At 61.9% G+C, this 15,112-nt stretch overlaps 2 protein-coding genes across 3 annotated transcripts; one reads left to right on the plus strand and one right to left on the minus strand.

Annotated features, from left to right (window-relative positions):
- The first annotated feature begins 792 nt into the window (after positions 1-792).
- Positions 793-5,734, plus strand: SHMT2 (serine hydroxymethyltransferase 2). 2 transcript variants are annotated; one of them, XM_036455985.2, is made up of 12 exons: positions 793-926; positions 1,925-2,122; positions 2,502-2,581; positions 2,760-2,960; positions 3,243-3,324; positions 3,487-3,609; positions 3,735-3,874; positions 4,216-4,381; positions 4,572-4,671; positions 4,757-4,912; positions 4,996-5,103; positions 5,199-5,734. In XM_036455985.2, the coding sequence occupies exons 1-12, from the start codon at positions 894-896 to the stop codon at positions 5,324-5,326; spliced, it is 1,515 nt and encodes a 504-aa protein (XP_036311878.1). In that variant the 5' UTR covers positions 793-893; the 3' UTR covers positions 5,327-5,734. The 2 variants fall into 2 exon arrangements, with proteins under 2 accessions (XP_036311878.1, XP_045444111.1); XM_045588155.1 differs by lacking the exon at positions 2,502-2,581 and having other exon boundaries at positions 831-926.
- Positions 5,735-5,853: 119 nt separating this feature from the next.
- On the minus strand, positions 5,854-7,901 carry NDUFA4L2 (NDUFA4 mitochondrial complex associated like 2). Its single transcript, XM_036455991.2, has 4 exons — positions 7,742-7,901; positions 7,391-7,479; positions 6,646-6,706; positions 5,854-6,528 (listed from the first exon to the last, which is right to left on the minus strand). Exons 1-4 carry the CDS (start codon positions 7,796-7,798, stop codon positions 6,472-6,474), a joined length of 264 nt encoding a protein of 87 aa, XP_036311884.1. The 5' UTR covers positions 7,799-7,901; the 3' UTR covers positions 5,854-6,471.
- Positions 7,902-15,112: the final 7,211 nt, after the last annotated feature.

Here is a 15,112-nt window from a genome sequence, read left to right on the forward strand (position 1 = left end):
GGAAGGGAGGACAATCCATTCCAGAGCATGTCCCCTCCACATGTTATTTTATTATTGGTTTGCAAGTGAGGAAACTGAGGCCAGAGAGGCTAATTTGCTAGTAAGTCCCAGAGCTGGAACTTGAATTTGCCTCTCTCACCCTTCCAAACCAGGTGACTTCCAGTGCACCATGGCTCTCTAGCTCAGTGTTTTTCAACCTTTTTTGGGCAAAGGCACACTTGTTTCATGAAAAAAATCACGAGGCACACCACCATTAGAAAATGTTAAAAAAAAAATTAACTCTGTGCCTATATTGACTATATATAAAGTAATTCTCTTGAATAGGAATCAAATAAACACAAAGAAAGTATTTTATAATTACTTTATTATGAAATATTAAGTAAACAAAATAGTGAAAAATTATAAAATTCTTGTCTTGTCTGCACCTACGGCACACCAGGCAAGTGTGTCGCGGAACAGCGGTTGAAAAACGCTGCTCTAGCTTGTAAAGGAGTCTTTGTATTTCCCAGGGAGCCTAATAATACTAGGTATTCAGGAGGTATCCAATAAATGATTGTTGTCTGGACAACAGGGCGGGGGTGGAGGGGGGTGGAGGGGAACACCCAAAGATATCTAGGACGGTGAGAGGGAGGGGGCGGCAGTAGATCTCTTTTCTTTCAGACCAGAGTCTATGACCCTGGGGCTTCAGACGGAAATGAAGCGGAAGAAAGGTGGGAAAACTACAATTCCCAGAAGACCTTAAAGTCGCCTCACGCATGCGTAGGCCTCTACCTTCAATCCTGTGGCTTCTAGGACCGCTGTTCTCACGCATGCGCTCTCGGGTCAGTCTTTTCGGACCCCTTGCTTCTCCGCGCTAGAGTCGGTGTCTTGACCTCCGGCGACTTCGGGTTGCGATGCTGTCTTTCTCTTTGCTCTGGGCCACTCGGGTAAGAATGGGGCTCGGGAGTCTGGGTGATTAAAAGCAAGTTCCCCTCCTACCGTAATATCCATTCACAAACTATGGGGTTCTCCTGGCTTTTCCACGCACATGGTCTGGGTCTTCTGGGAGCGGACACGCAAGTTGGGAATCACCGACACCCTGGGGTGCACGCGGGGTATACGGGGGAGAGGGGGGCTCTTCACTCGGTAATCAGAAGCCCCAGGCCATGTGACCATCTGTTTTACGTGGCATTTGGGGAGGGAACGGTAACAGTTGCCCACGGCTCCTGTGCCGGCAAACAGCGGGATTCCCAGTCTGGACAAGCCAGCTGTCTCCCTGGAAGCTCCGAGCTGTGCCGATGACGCAACCGAGCCCTCCTGCTTGCATCAGGGGTCCCGCGGCTCTGCGGGCTGGAGGGCGGTGGAGAGGAGCCCGGCCGAGGACTGAGTGTGGTTTTTGGCTTCCCTGCCATCAGCCCCCCAACCCCCACCCCCACTCCCACCACTCCCCCTGGGACCGCTAAAAATCTACCTTGGTTTTCAGAACATTAGATGGCTACCTCCAATGTTCTGAAAAACACCTCAAACTATGCAGATCCTGTTCTCTTAACCCCTTGCAACTTGGTCTCTCTCTCCACACCCCCCTCCCCCGAATGTCACTTTATGGAGCCCCTACAGGGAAGACCCTTTAGTTCCAGCGAGTAGAGATGTTCTGGAACCTCTAGCTTCTAGAACACAAACTTTGTCCTCTGGCTTTGCAGAGGTTCATGGGTCTAGCGGAGGAAGATTCTGAGGTGAGGTGAATGGATGGAATCAGAACCACCCCCTGGACATTGATCTCAGCCTTGGCTCTAGAACTGGCTTTTGGAGGTGGGGGTGGTGAAAACTGGAACAGGCCGGCTGGACAGCTGGCTGTTGGGTTCGGAGCCTGAGGGCCTAATAGGCGTGGCTGGTGGTGGTTGGGAGACTGAACCCTTTTCTTTAACCCTGGCTTTTCCTCCCTTAGCCTCTGTGGAGACACGGTCAGCTGGCCAGCATGGCCATGCGGTGCCGGCACAGTGAAGCAGCCCAGACCCAGACTGGAGAAGCAAGCAGGGGCTGGACAGGCCAGGACAGTCTGTCAGACAGTGACCCTGAGATGTGGGAGCTGCTGCAGAGGGAGAAGGACAGGCAGTGTCGTGGCCTGGAGCTCATTGCCTCAGAGGTGGGGTCTGGGGAGAGGGCTAAGGCGTGGGCCACCGTGGGTACGGGAAGTCACAGGTCATCTTACTGCCATTTCTCCGGATCTCCCTTTCAGACTCAGGGCCTTCCTGCTGGGCCTTATCTCTTTCTCTTCTTACTGTCCTCTGAAGCAGAGGCAGGGGCAGTCTGGGTTATGGGATGGGGGCATGGGGACACCTATCATGGCAGCCAGGTTTCTGAGGATGCTGCCCTTGGCCGTGCCCAAGCCTGACAAGGAGCCCTGAATGAACAGAGCTTTCTGTAGAGCTCAGCTCCGTGCAGCCTGGCCTCTGGCAGGGTGGGCTGTGGGAGTCTCTCAAAAGGGCTCTACCTTCTGACATGGCCCCCACCCCTCACCCCAGAACTTCTGCAGCCGAGCTGCGCTGGAAGCCCTGGGGTCCTGTCTGAACAACAAGTACTCGGAGGGTTATCCTGGCAAGAGGTGAGGGCTGGACACCAGAGGGCTGGAGGGCAGCCTCCGGGATGGTGCTCCCGGTGGGGGACGCCTGCCTGCACCCTCCCGGTGCGTCTAGAGGAGCAGCCTTCCCGCTCCTTTGCTACTTTGAGGGGGATGGAGGAACCCTTTCTCTCTGCCCTGACATGCCCCCCTCCCATGGCAGATACTATGGGGGAGCACAGATAGTGGATGAAATCGAGCTGCTGTGTCAGCGCCGGGCCTTGGAGGCCTTTGACCTGGATCCTGCAAAGTGGGGAGTCAATGTCCAACCTTATTCGGGGTCCCCAGCCAATCTGGCTGTCTACACAGCCCTTCTGCAACCTCACGACCGGATCATGGGGCTGGACCTGCCGGACGGTGGCCAGTGAGTACGGGTGGGGCGGGTGGCAGACGGGCTGCCTGGGCCATATGGCGATGAGAGAGGGGTTATTCATTGCAGATGGACAGGCCTCTCCCTGTCCTTCAGGGTACAGAGCGGGAGGATGCTAAGGCCCCAGTAACCAGTGCCCAGCACAGAGTGGGCAGAGCAGTGAGGGTGGTGCATGCCAGGAGCGGTGTTCCAGAGACAGGCCTATGGAGCAGGGCAGGAAAGGAATGGGTCTCCTTCCGCTTAGAAGCCTTCTCACTTCCTCTCCTCCCCGCCCAGTCTCACCCACGGCTACATGTCTGATGTCAAGCGGATCTCAGCCACATCCATCTTCTTTGAGTCCATGCCCTATAAGCTGAATGTGAGTGAGTGCTCTGAGGTCTGGGGAGGACGCTGCTCGAGGCCCAGGAGCCTCTCCTGGGAAAGCGAGAGGCTGGAGCCCTGAGCAGCCTCTAAGGTCAGGGAGGAACGCGAGCTGCACGGCTGCTTCTGAAGGACATCAGCTTCTCGTCTCTCTGTCCAGCCCCAAACCGGCCTCATTGACTACGACCAGCTGGCAGTCACTGCTCGACTCTTCCGGCCCCGGCTCATCATTGCTGGTACCAGTGCCTATGCCCGCCTCATTGACTACGCCCGCATGCGGGAGGTTGGTGGAGGGCTGGGGCACCTGCCGCTGCCCAGGGGGTGCTGGGCAGGTTCTGGAGGAGGGGCAGGCGTGGGCAGGCCTGTCTGACCCTCCCGAGACTGAGGCCTGTTTCTCTTCGTGCCCAGGTGTGTGATGAGGTCAAGGCGCACCTGATGGCAGACATGGCCCACATCAGTGGCCTGGTGGCCGCCAAGGTGATCCCCTCACCTTTCGAGCATGCGGATGTCGTCACCACGACCACTCACAAGACCCTTCGAGGGGCCAGGTCAGGCTCCCCGAGGTCAGGCCCTGCCTTTCCTGGCCTTCGTGCCGTATTCCCGGGGCATTGCTGTGGATCGGAGAGGAACTCCTTCTGCCCAGAGAGTTCTGCCCAGTCTGAGGGTTCTCCTTTTCTCGCCCGTGTGGCAGTTCCCTGGCAGGGAGTTTGGGGGTGGGAGGAGGTGGGAGGAAGGTTCTGTTCCCCCTCAACCCCTGTCGCCAAGCACTCCCAGCACAACTGAGGCGGCCGAGAGCCCTCGGGGGTGCGGGCCTGCCGGCTTCCTCTGCTCTCCCCATCCCTCGCTCTTTTTTTCCAGCTTAGATTCTGACCACTCTCTTCCCACACAGGTCAGGACTCATCTTCTACCGGAAGGGGGTGCAGTCTGTGGACCCCAAGACTGGCCGGGAGATCCCTTATAAGTTTGAGGACCGGATCAACTTTGCTGTGTTCCCGTCCCTGCAGGGGGGCCCCCACAACCATGCCATTGCTGCCGTGGCCGTGGCCCTGAAGCAGGTTGGGGGGCCTGTCATTGGAGGGTGGTGGGCATCGGGATGCTCAGACCCTGCTTCTTGCTAACTGAAGCGGGGCTGCTGGAGGGGAGGGGCCCGGAGGGGAGGCCTCAAGACCAGTGACAGCTGTGCTGGGGGCAGAGGGGCGGGAGGGGCAGGACTCGGGGTCCCAGGTGCTGCTGTCTCGTCTCCAGGCCTGCAGCCCCATGTTCCGGGAGTACTCCCTGCAGGTTCTGAAGAATGCTCGGGCCATGGCGGACGCCCTGCTAGAGCGAGGCTATTCGCTGGTGTCCGGTGAGCCAGGAGGGTGGGTGAGAGCCTCTGTGGCCTCAGGCAAAGGCCCGGGACTCACCATTCTCCGTCTACGCTTCCCCCTCAGGTGGCACCGACAACCACCTGGTGCTGGTGGACCTGCGGCCCAAGGGCCTGGATGGGGCGCGGGCGGAGCGGGTGCTGGAGCTCGTGTCCATCACAGCCAACAAGAACACCTGTCCTGGGGACCGGAGTGCCATCACGCCCGGGGGCCTCCGGCTCGGTGAGTCCTGAGTGAGGGCCCAGGGGGGGAGGGTGGCTGCGAGGGGGCGGATGGCCATGCTAGTCCTCTTCTGCCTCTTCCAGGGGCACCGGCCTTGACCTCTCGGCAGTTTCGAGAGGATGACTTCCGGAGGGTTGTGGCGTTTATAGATGAAGGGGTCAAGGTTGGCTTGGATGTGAAGAGCAAGACCAGTGAGTAGGCTGACCCCACCCCGGCCCCGGCCAGCCCTCCCCGTGATCTCACGCCTTCCCCAAGGCTCTGACCACCTCTCCTCACCCCTCTCCAGCCAAACTGCAGGACTTCAAATCCTTCCTGCTCAGTGACCCAGAAACTAGGCAACGGCTGGATGACCTCAGGCAGCGGGTGGAGCAGTTTGCCCGGGCTTTCCCCATGCCCGGCTTCGATGAGCACTGAAGGCACCGAGGCGATGAGGCTCAGAGACTGAAATCATTCTCCTTCCCTCACCTGCACCAGCGGAGGGGTCAGCCCTCTCCCAGCTTTTTGCCGGTGGAGAGAAGGCCTCTCACTTGGGGGAAGAGCCAAATGCAGTTCCCTTCGCAGCATTTGTAGCGGACATTCCTTTTTGTAAAAAAACTTAGGAGGAGGCCGGAGGGCTCTCTGCCCTGCGGGCTCCCCTCATCTCAGTGTTACGGCCTCCCCGGCCTCCCCGTTCTTTCTCGGGGACAGGGGGTCACCCTCGTGAGCCAGAGGAAGGGGTGGGTAGACGCCCCCCTTTCTGTTTTTATCTAATAAAATGCTAGCCTGACCCGAGCGCCTATTACTGCGGGAGCCGTCCCCTGGGCCAGGCGGTGATTTGTCTCCCTCCCTGTGTTGTTCCTGGATCCCCTCCCACAGCCACCACGAGGCCCCCCGGGGCTGCAGCCTCCTCTCTCTGTCTCTGATCAGAGCCGACACCAGACGTGATTAGCAGGCGCAGCAAATTCAATTTGTTAAATGAAATTGTATTTTGCCCATGGCTGCTTCTGTTTGATCCCCAGGGACAGAGGGGAGCCGGGAGGGGCGGACAGCAGGGGGAGGCCCAGGTGCGAGGCCGGAGGGGGTGCGGGTTGGCTCCTGAGCCGCAGGAAGCAGCGCGCCGCCCCTCCCCGGGCTCAGCGGTGCCTCCTCCGGAGCAGGCTGGGCCGCAGGCAATGAGCCCTGGCTGACGCGGGGCCTGCCACGTCGCCTGGCACGCGAGGCCCCTGCTTGCTCTTGGCTCACGACTGCCACGCTCCTCACGTAGCCTGCCCTGGCCACGCCCTCCGAGGCCCCTGTAGCCCTGCAGAGGGGACCCCTCGGGCCATTTGAGTCAACACACTGGGGCCCCACCTCCTGACTCCACCCCACCCCCCTGCGTGGGACTGGAGCTGAGGGTCAGGGGTGCTTCCGCTGCGGGGACAGGGGAGAGGGTGGGGGCGGGGCCGCCTCCCTCAGGCGTGGGAACCAGGCCTGTGTGCTCAGGAGCCGGACGGGGGAGCGACGGTGGCGCCCTGGAGGCTGGGGGCTGAGGCAGGGAGGAGGAGGCTGGCTGACGTCGGTATCCACCATCCCAGCCAGGCTCAGAAGTCTGGCCGGTCCTTCTTCAGCTTCTTATAATCCGTGGAAACTGCAAGGAACTGTGGAAGGGTGGGGGTGCACTGAGTGCCCAGGCCTCCCTTTAGCGGGGAGGCGCCAGGGTCCCAGAGACCAGGGTATGAGGATAGAGGTGTGACCCCAGGGTCACCGGAAGGTACCTTGTACTGGTCGTTGGGGCTCAGGCGGTTCCAGGGCTCCGGGTTGTTCTTTCGGTCCCAGCTGTGGGGGTGGGGGGGGGGGTGGTTGGGGTTTCTCTGTGGGAACTAGGACTCTAGATCCTGATGTTACCCCAGCATCTCTCCCTCTGCCCCACCACCCGGCCCTACCCTGGGGGGGGGGGGCATTTCCCAAAACTGCCGGGGAGGGGGGACATTGGCAGAAGGCTGTCACCATTGTCAGAGCGAGACCACAGGAGGGACTGACAACCCCACCCAGGGGCTCCCCACTGCACCTTGCCCCCCGGGGTCAGCCCGGCAGAGCAGAGAGGAGCTGGCTGGGGCTTCTGTGATGTGTCCCAATTCTGACAACATGGGGCTGACCCCACCCTCACTGCCTCGGGGGGGGGGGCAGTGGAGTCTCATATCACCCCTGCCGCACCCCCAGACGTGGGCTGCCTGGCCACGTCCTGGCCCGCAGGGATGTGGAGGTACCCATAGGCTGCCTGCGGCGGCAGAACGGCGTTGCCATGGCAGCCGGGGCACGGCTGGAGCCAGAGGAGCGTGCGGTTGGGTGGGCCCAGGAGGAGAGGGGCTCCAGCCGGGGATGCTGGGGGTGGGGCAGGGGCAGGGGCAGGGGCGCCGCAGGGGGATCCCTGCCAGCCCCCCCCCCCCATTCCCACCGTCCCTGAGAGGCGCCCTTCCCGGCCCCATGGTGCCCCATCCAGGACCCCAGCCCGGCCTTTACCAGACGTCGGGGCTCCGCAGGGCGAGCCGCAGCAGGTAGAGCGCAGCGCTGCCCATGCCCAGGCCGATGAAGCCGATCATGGGGATGAGCTGGGGAGACCGAGGACACAGCCAGTCAGTCCCCTCTCCGGGCGACCCCCACCCCCCAGCTCCCCGGCGCCCTCACACGCTCTCCTGCCGGGCGACCCCCACCCGCGCCTGCACCACAGCTCCGGCCCCTCTCCCTCACCGCACAGCGGGCCTCTGCCAGGGGGCACATTGCAGAGAGAGTTGAGGACCCCCTGGAAAAGGTTAGAGCACGGGGCGGGGGGCGGGTAGGCAAGACGGTACTGGGAGCTCGGACCGAACTCACCGCGGGGTGCCTCTTGATCTGCTTGTATAAGCGGGACCCCAGGCCGGTTCCCGCCATCTCGCCTCTTCGGTGTCTGGTCCTCTTTGGGGTTTGGCTCCCTCGCTGCTCCTGGGGTCCCGCCCCCGCTGGGGAGGGGTCAGCGCAGCCCAGCCCAGCCCAGCCCAGCCTGCTGCCGCCAACTTACCCCACCCCTACCCCTTCCAGGCTCTGAGGGAGGAGCTGTTGGGGAGCTGAAGGATCTCTGCCCTCCACTCTCCCAATCGCCTCCTGGCCCGCAGGACACATCCTACTTGGGGCTTTGGGTCGGTGCTGGGGAGAGCCTCACAGGCTTGGACCCGGACTCCCATTGAGAGGGGGGTCCAGCAGTGGACTCCCCGAGACAGGCAGGCAGACGGACCTCCAGGAAAGTGCAGGTGTGGGTGCTCGCAGGTGGCACCAGGAGGGCCAGGGACACAACAGCAATGCTTCCCTGACACCCAGGGCAGCCATTTCCAATGGGGTGCCCCCCGCACGCACACTGCTGTACTGCAAGTATTTTTAAAACACGCAGTACCTGACTATCCAGTCAGGGGCATTGACCTCTTTTTCCTTAGATTGTCAAATAAAAAAATGACAACAGCAACACAGCAATAGCCATCTGATGTGAATGAATCAAAGTTATACCTATTTTGGCATATACCTTATCTAATAAAGAGGGAATATACTAATTGACCCCCATGCTGTCCCAAAGATGGTGGCGCCCACAGCCAATAAGGAGGGAATATGCTAACTGAATGCCCACCATCTTTGAGGTGGGCATTCAATTAGCATATTCCCTCCTTATTAATAATAAACCAGCCGAAACCGGTTTGGCTCAGTGGTAGAGCATCGGTCTGCGGACTGAAAGGTCCCAGGTTCGATTCCGGTCAAGGGCATGTATGTTGGTTACGGGCACATCCTCGGTAGGGGTGTGCAAGAGGCAGCTGGTCGATGTTTCTCTCTCATTGGTCGTTTCTAGCTCTCTATCTCTCTCCCTTCCTCTCTGTAAAAAAATCAATAAAATATATTTTTTAAAAAATAAACCAATAAGGAGGGAATATGCTAATTGACTGCCACACCCTCAAAGATGGCAGTGCACAGTCCCCTCAGCCCCACCAGGGTGGCAGGCATGTGACAAGGCCAGGCCCACTCACCTCTGGAGTCCTCCAGTGCCCTCAGCCCCCCCCCCCCAGCTGCCCAGGGCCAGCCCAAGGCACAAGCAAGCCTCAGATGGCGGCTGCCCAGCTTCCCAGGGCTGCCTGAGGTTCAGGTAACCAGGGCCAGCTGAGGCTTGCGCTGCTGGCAGTGGCAGCAGCAGAGGTGAGATGGGGCGTTGCCTTCCCCTGATTGCCAGGTCACCTCCCGCCTCCTGGACTGTGAGAGGGGGCAGGCCGGGCTGAGGGACCCCCTCTCCAGTGCATGAATTTTCATGCACCACGCCTCTAGTACACACACACACTCTCTCTCACACACACACACACATTGGTGTGCTGCGGAATTTTACTCATTAGTTTCTGTGTGACATGAGAGGAAAGGTTGGGAATCACTTCTCAAGAGCATCAGGAGCAGCAGGTCCTGGAGGCGCTGGTTCTGTCCCCCCCCACACACACAGTGTAGTGGGAGGAGGGGGGACAGACAGTCCAACAGAAGAGCTAAAGCGGCTGCAGCCCCTCTACTCTGGGTGGTTCCTCCCAGTTGTGTTCTGGTTGGCCTGGAACCGCGCTTGGAGGCCAGGGTAGCTGGCGGTGTCTGCACTGGGGCTTGGGACAGAGTGAGTCAGTCAGCTGTGGAAGTTTGGGGGCTTGAGAAACCAGCTTGCCCTGCCTCCCTTGGGGAAGGGGAAGGGGCAGCTGTCCAATGAGGTCACTCTCTGCCTCTGGCTGTGGCAGAGGAGAAGGGAGTGAGAAAACGAGTTCAGGAAAGACAGACAAGATGTTGAAGGAGGAAAGAGAACAAGACACACAAACGGAAGTGCAGAGCAAGCAATTGATTGCCCCCGGTGCTATGCTGTCAGGGCAAGAAGGCTCACTCACCATCTTTGGGGAATTGGGGTTCCAGGGACCCAGAAGCCCACCCTAACTACCTCCCACTCCCAGACTAACCTCCACCCTCTCCCTCCCTCCCTGCCTCCCCCTGCTCAGCCGGATGCCCCAGCTCCCCACCTCCCTCCACAGCCCTGTGGCGGCTGGGGCAAGGGCGACCTGTGCACCAGCCTCTGGGGACCCGGCACAGCGGGGAGGGGCCCTTCCGGGGGCTTCCTTCCTCTCCCTGGAGCTGAGTCTCCCCCTGTCCCCTGCGTTGACAAGTGCGGCTGTAATTGGGATGCGGGGTCCCAGGCTAGAGCCTCCCTCCAGCGCATAATGAGATGAAGTGTCAGAGACGCGGCGAAAACAAAGAGACCGAGACTGGCGTGTGGGGGCGGGGAGGGGGGCTGGCTGAAGGGATGTCAGAGCCTAGAGCGGCGCAGTGCCACGCCGCCCCGAGCACTCGCACTCCACCTGGCCAGGGCGTGGGGTGTCTGTCACCCGTGCACCCCAGCCTTCCAGTCTCTGAGGTGGCGGGCACGTGGAGGGAAAGGGGACCTCAGTCGGTGCCTTGAGGTGTCCCCAGGCTGTCCGGTAGGACAATCAATCCCAGAGCTGGGCTGCACATCTGGCTCTGTGTGGCACACCTGGTGCGCCAGGAAGCCCACGGGGACCTCTGGCCGCACCCCTTTGATTCTCTCGCCCGCCTTCCTGGGTCCTTTCCCCAGTGACGTGGCCCAGCACGTCCCAAACCTCTGCCTGCTCCTTTCCTGCCCTGCGCCTCCGCCTTCCCTCCCAACTTGTCACGTTTTTGCTTCTGATTTGGACTCTCGGGGTCCCTGACCCCCCTGCGTCTGGTGCCAATCTCTGGCACCTTCTCTGTGACTCTATTTTTAAAAATACATATTTTATTGATTTTACACAGAGAGGAAGAGAGAGGGATAGAGAGTTAGAAACATCAGTGAGAGAGAATCATCGATCAGCTGCCTCCTGCACACCCCCTACTGCGGAAGTGCCCACAACCAATGTACATGTCCTTGACAGGAATCGAACCCGGGACCTTTCAGTCTGCAGACTGATGCTCTATCCATTGAGCCAAATGGGTTTCAGCTGTGACTCTTATTTCTAAGCCCACTCCTACCTCTGGATCAGGACCTCTAGGGCGAACACAGAACTGTTTGGTTCCAGATCCCAGCTCCCCCCACCCACAGGATTCCGGCCAGGCTGACCCAGCGGGTGAGGGGCCGCAGAGACATTAGCGGTGGATGGGGCGGGGCCAGGGGCGGCCAGGGTCCCGCCGCGACCGGACTCCAAACGCTAAATCGCGCCGGACGCTGCTCCGCATGCAGATGGCTCCGCCAGGTGAGGAGAAGCTGGGTTCGGCGCCGTAGGCTGACTTCGGGGGCCGGGGACGCGGGCGCCCCCTGGAGGCCGAGCTGCTCCGAAGCGCTCAGGGGAGATGCCTCGGACGCCCCCTGTCGGGCCGCGACGGGCCTGCGCCCCACTGCTTTGGGGCAGGTAAGGCGGCTCCTGGAGTGCGGTTCCCGCCCCGCCCGCCGCTCCTGCCACCCCCGCGGCCCAGGCAGTGGGTCCCCCAGTGGGTTCCGCAGTGGGTTCCGCAGTGGGCGGGGTGGAGGATGCGGAGTGAGACACGGAAGCTCCCACCTCGCCAGCCTCGGGCATCCCAGGTGCAGGATGAGTCCTCTCGTGAAGCTGGGCAGCCCCAGAGGCGGGGGTTAGGGGCTGGGGGGTTGGGGAGCTCCATCCCTGTCCAGGGTCTGCCCTCAGCCCTGCATGTCCTCCTCTCTTCGGGGTCCTGTCTGTCTCGGTGTCTCTGTCTATGTCTGTGTGTCTCTGTTCCTATCATCCCGGCTGCCTGTCTCTTCCTCGGAAGCTCTCTGCCTGGCTTTGTCCCTCTGCAGCCGTCTCTGTCTCTCTGTTGTCTCTCCTTCCCTCTCCATCTCTGCCTCGCGGTGTCTCATTACAGATGCCTCTGTCGCTCTTCCTCTGTCTCTCCCTCCCGTTCTCTAGCTGGAGTCCTGTCCTCTGGCTCGCTGCTCCGGAGGGGTGGGGGCTGCAGCGGCCCGATGGGACAGCCCGGGGACACCTCGGGGCGCTGACCGGGGTCCCCTTTCCGGTCACCTCCACATGCCCGCCACCTCAGCGCGGGCTCCGTCTTCCCTCTGCAGCCGCGGGGCGCGGGGGCGGGGCCGGGAGGGAGGGCACGGAGCCCAGCATCTGCTCGGGAGCCCCGAGGCCCTGACCCCCGCCGCCGCTCTGAAGGGCTCGGGTCCCGAGGCTCGGAGACGATCATGATTGCATCAGCTGAGCCGCCGAGCACCCGGGAGCCGCTCGAAGAGTCAGCGAGGGAGCGAGGGAGCGAGACAAAGACGCCCGCGCCATCTGTTTATGCAAAGCGCCCTCCGCCGCCGGGGACCCCGGTGTCCCGGCGCCCGGCCCGGCTCGGGGCACCGGGTCACCAGCGCGCTCCCGCCGGGGCCCCCGCGGCGCTCGGCGCTCCCTCCCCGGCGCCCGGAGGGGCTGCGGGCGAGCGGAACCGAGTGGGGCGGGGGCTGTTGATGTGATTGGAGCGGACGCGGCTGTTCCTTCAATAATGGATGGAGATGATGCGGACGGCGGAGAGGAGCGGCCCGGGAGCGGAGAGGCAGGGGCGGGGGTGGGAGGGTGGCGGGCGCGGGGCACAGGCACACGGCGCCTGCGTCCCCGGCTTTGGCATCCGCGCCGCCGCCGCGCGGCTCACACCCAGGCCCACGCCCCCGCGGCGCGCACACACCTGCAGGTGTGGATGCCGGAGCAGCAAACACTGGCTAGCAGCTCTTCCTGACTCACACCCAGACACAGTCCCCGCGGGGGGGGGGGGGGCAGAGACCCACGGAAATGCCTACCTCGGGCACACCCAGGTGTGGAGAATGCACAGACACGCCAAGGCACATGCGCACACCTAGACACCCAGGGGCTCAGACCGACAAAAATAACAGGAACTGGCGGGGGGCGGGGGGGGGCAGAATGGTGACAAGACAGATACTTACTCAGGGTACAGGGGCGCACACCAATGTGCACACACACTGCACACCAGGGACACAGACACCCATAATTGCCAAGCGCACAGAGACCCCCACACGGTCAGAGGCTGGCACCCACACACATGCGGAGCCGTGCCCTGAGGTGGAGGAGTGTGTGGAGAGGAGTCCCGGCTAGAACGCCTTGTTATTCCAGCCTGTAATGAGGTCCTGATGGCAGGAGGGCCCGCTGACAGGAGGCGCCTGGGGCTATTGACCCTGCACCCGGCCTGCCTGCCTGCACACTCTCTCCCTGGGCCCCCAGGGCAGGTGTTGCAGACGCTGGGCCACTCTGGCCTCAGCCAACCCAGCCCCAACCCCAGCAGCTGAGGAGAAAAGCAGGAGCCGGAGCCACAGAGGGACCTGGGCTGTGCAGGGACTCCCAGGATCCTCAACACAGCCAGGAGGCAGGGGGTGGGAGGGAGGCTCAGTCCATCTCCCCTCCCCCCTGCGCTGCCCGATCTTCTGATGCCAAGGGGCGCTGTCTTTGCCATGAGTCGTGGGCACTGGGGAAGGGCAGGGTGTGGGTTGTATCTTGGACCCTCATAATGGCCCCCCTCCGGTCTGTTTGGGATTCAGTCGCTCCTTGGCCCAGACTTATGACCTTTGCAGTGTAAGGCAGCATTATCCATCACCCAGGTGGCCGCTGGCAGGAGCAGAGGGCTTTGGGGCCCCCAAAGGGTCTCTGTTGTCCCCGACTCCCTCTCCTAAGACCTGCTCTTTGCCAGAGGGCCAGGGCTACACCAGCGGGCAAGTCCTGGGGTGTCGGGACATGACGGGGGGGGGGGGTGCTCAATCACGACACTGGGCCTGCGTCCCCAACCCTGGCCCCCCAGCACCCGTCCTGCCAGCTCCGCACAGCCGGTCTTCCCGCACCTTCTGCCCTCCCTCTCTCGGGCCCTTTGCTTAATTTCCTATTAACTGCTGATAAATCCAATTAAACCGCCGTTCTAATTAGGGACAGCTGCCGGCTCTGCGAGGCGGGGAAGGGGGGTGCCCCCCGAGTGTATAGGGGGGAGAACAGCCGCTCTCTCTGTCTCAGTACCCCCACACCAGCATCGCCGCCCAATGAGCCAGTAAATTGGTTTTGCTTCAGCATTGTGGGGGGCCCCACTCAAGGAGCTCAGGGGCTCTGGTTTTGAGTCCCTCAGACTGCTTGATGATGAAGAGATAGGACCCAAGTCCTAGTTGTTCCTCGCCCACCCCCATTCGTGGTAGGCAGATCCCGCCCCAGGAGGCATGGGGGCAAAGGCTTGATGTGTGTGTGAGGGTGTGGGGGGAAGGCCTGTGGTCTACCTGAGTCTTCCTTTAGGACCCCGCACCCCCTCCACCCCCCTCACCCGCCGCCAAGGAATCCAGTGCAGTCCAGAGCAAAGGAACAGAAGACAGAACCCGGCTCTGCAATGAGTCCTCTGGTGTGTTTCCCTACCCCCACCGCACCTCAGCCTTCTGGAAGGAGGGGGGGCACGCCGGTCCCGGGCCCTCCTTTTCCCCAGCCCAGCTGAGCCTCTGTCCTCCCCCCACCCTTTCCCGCCAGCAGCAGATGGTGCCTGGGCTCCCGCTGCCAACCTTGCTAGGCGGTGCCAACCTCAGGCCTGGCAGACAGCGGGCAGGAGAAGAGGATCTCCTGGCTGGCCACGCTGACCCTCCCCCCAGCCGCCATCAAGCCCAAGACCCTCCTCAGGCTCCACTCCGGCGACCACCCCAGGCTGCCTCTCACGGGCCCACTCCCAGGTCCCTACACTCCTCCTCCAGCTCCCTTCCCCGCACCTTCCCGCTCCCTGCCACCTGCCACCCTGACCAAGGCCGGTCTATTTGCATGTCTACATATGCAAATGAAAACATTTGCATACGGCGCGCCGCAGGGGGCTTCTCCGCCGAGCCCTGTAGCTGTCTGCCCGGCGCCCTCTCACTCGGTACCTGTCAGGCCGGGGCGGGGGCCGCGCGGGAGGGGTTAAGCCCCCGGGCCTCGCTCGCCCGGCTCCCGGAGGACTTGAGGAAGTGTTGCCATGGAGACGGCACGCACCCCACCCCCTCCCAGGCCCAGGGTCTCGGGCTCCTTGTCTCTGGTTCTCTTCTCTCCCCGCCGCCTCGGCCCCCGTGCCTCGCTCTCCAACCGAGATCTTGCATCGCCCCCTGGCGGCCCAGCTCGGCACTGAGCCAGGCTTCGAAACGCAAGGGGCTGTGCGCGGCCAAATCGCCAAAAACTGGAGGGACCTACCCCGCAACCCGGTCCTGTTCCCAGCCCC

This window comes from Pipistrellus kuhlii, unplaced genomic scaffold (assembly GCF_014108245.1).
Source record: "Pipistrellus kuhlii isolate mPipKuh1 unplaced genomic scaffold, mPipKuh1.p scaffold_m20_p_3, whole genome shotgun sequence".
NCBI classification, from domain to species: domain Eukaryota; kingdom Metazoa; phylum Chordata; class Mammalia; order Chiroptera; family Vespertilionidae; genus Pipistrellus; species Pipistrellus kuhlii.

Excerpts from the sequence above, each read along its gene's own strand:
- NDUFA4L2 (XM_036455991.2), bottom strand. The coding sequence starts at position 7,798 with ATGGCGGGAACCGGCCTGGGGTCCCGCTTATACAAGCAGATCAAGAGG. Across the intron at positions 7,480-7,741 it reads AGATCAAGAGGCACCCCGCG|CTCATCCCCATGATCGGCTT; the intron begins GTGAGTTCGGTC and ends CGGTCTCCCCAG. Across the intron at positions 6,529-6,645 it reads GCCCCAACGACCAGTACAAG|TTCCTTGCAGTTTCCACGGA; the intron begins GTACCTTCCGGT and ends ACCCTTCCACAG.
- SHMT2 (XM_036455985.2), top strand. The coding sequence starts at position 894 with ATGCTGTCTTTCTCTTTGCTCTGGGCCACTCGG. Across the intron at positions 3,325-3,486 it reads CCATGCCCTATAAGCTGAAT|CCCCAAACCGGCCTCATTGA; the intron begins GTGAGTGAGTGC and ends CTCTCTGTCCAG. Across the intron at positions 4,672-4,756 it reads AGGCTATTCGCTGGTGTCCG|GTGGCACCGACAACCACCTG; the intron begins GTGAGCCAGGAG and ends CTTCCCCCTCAG.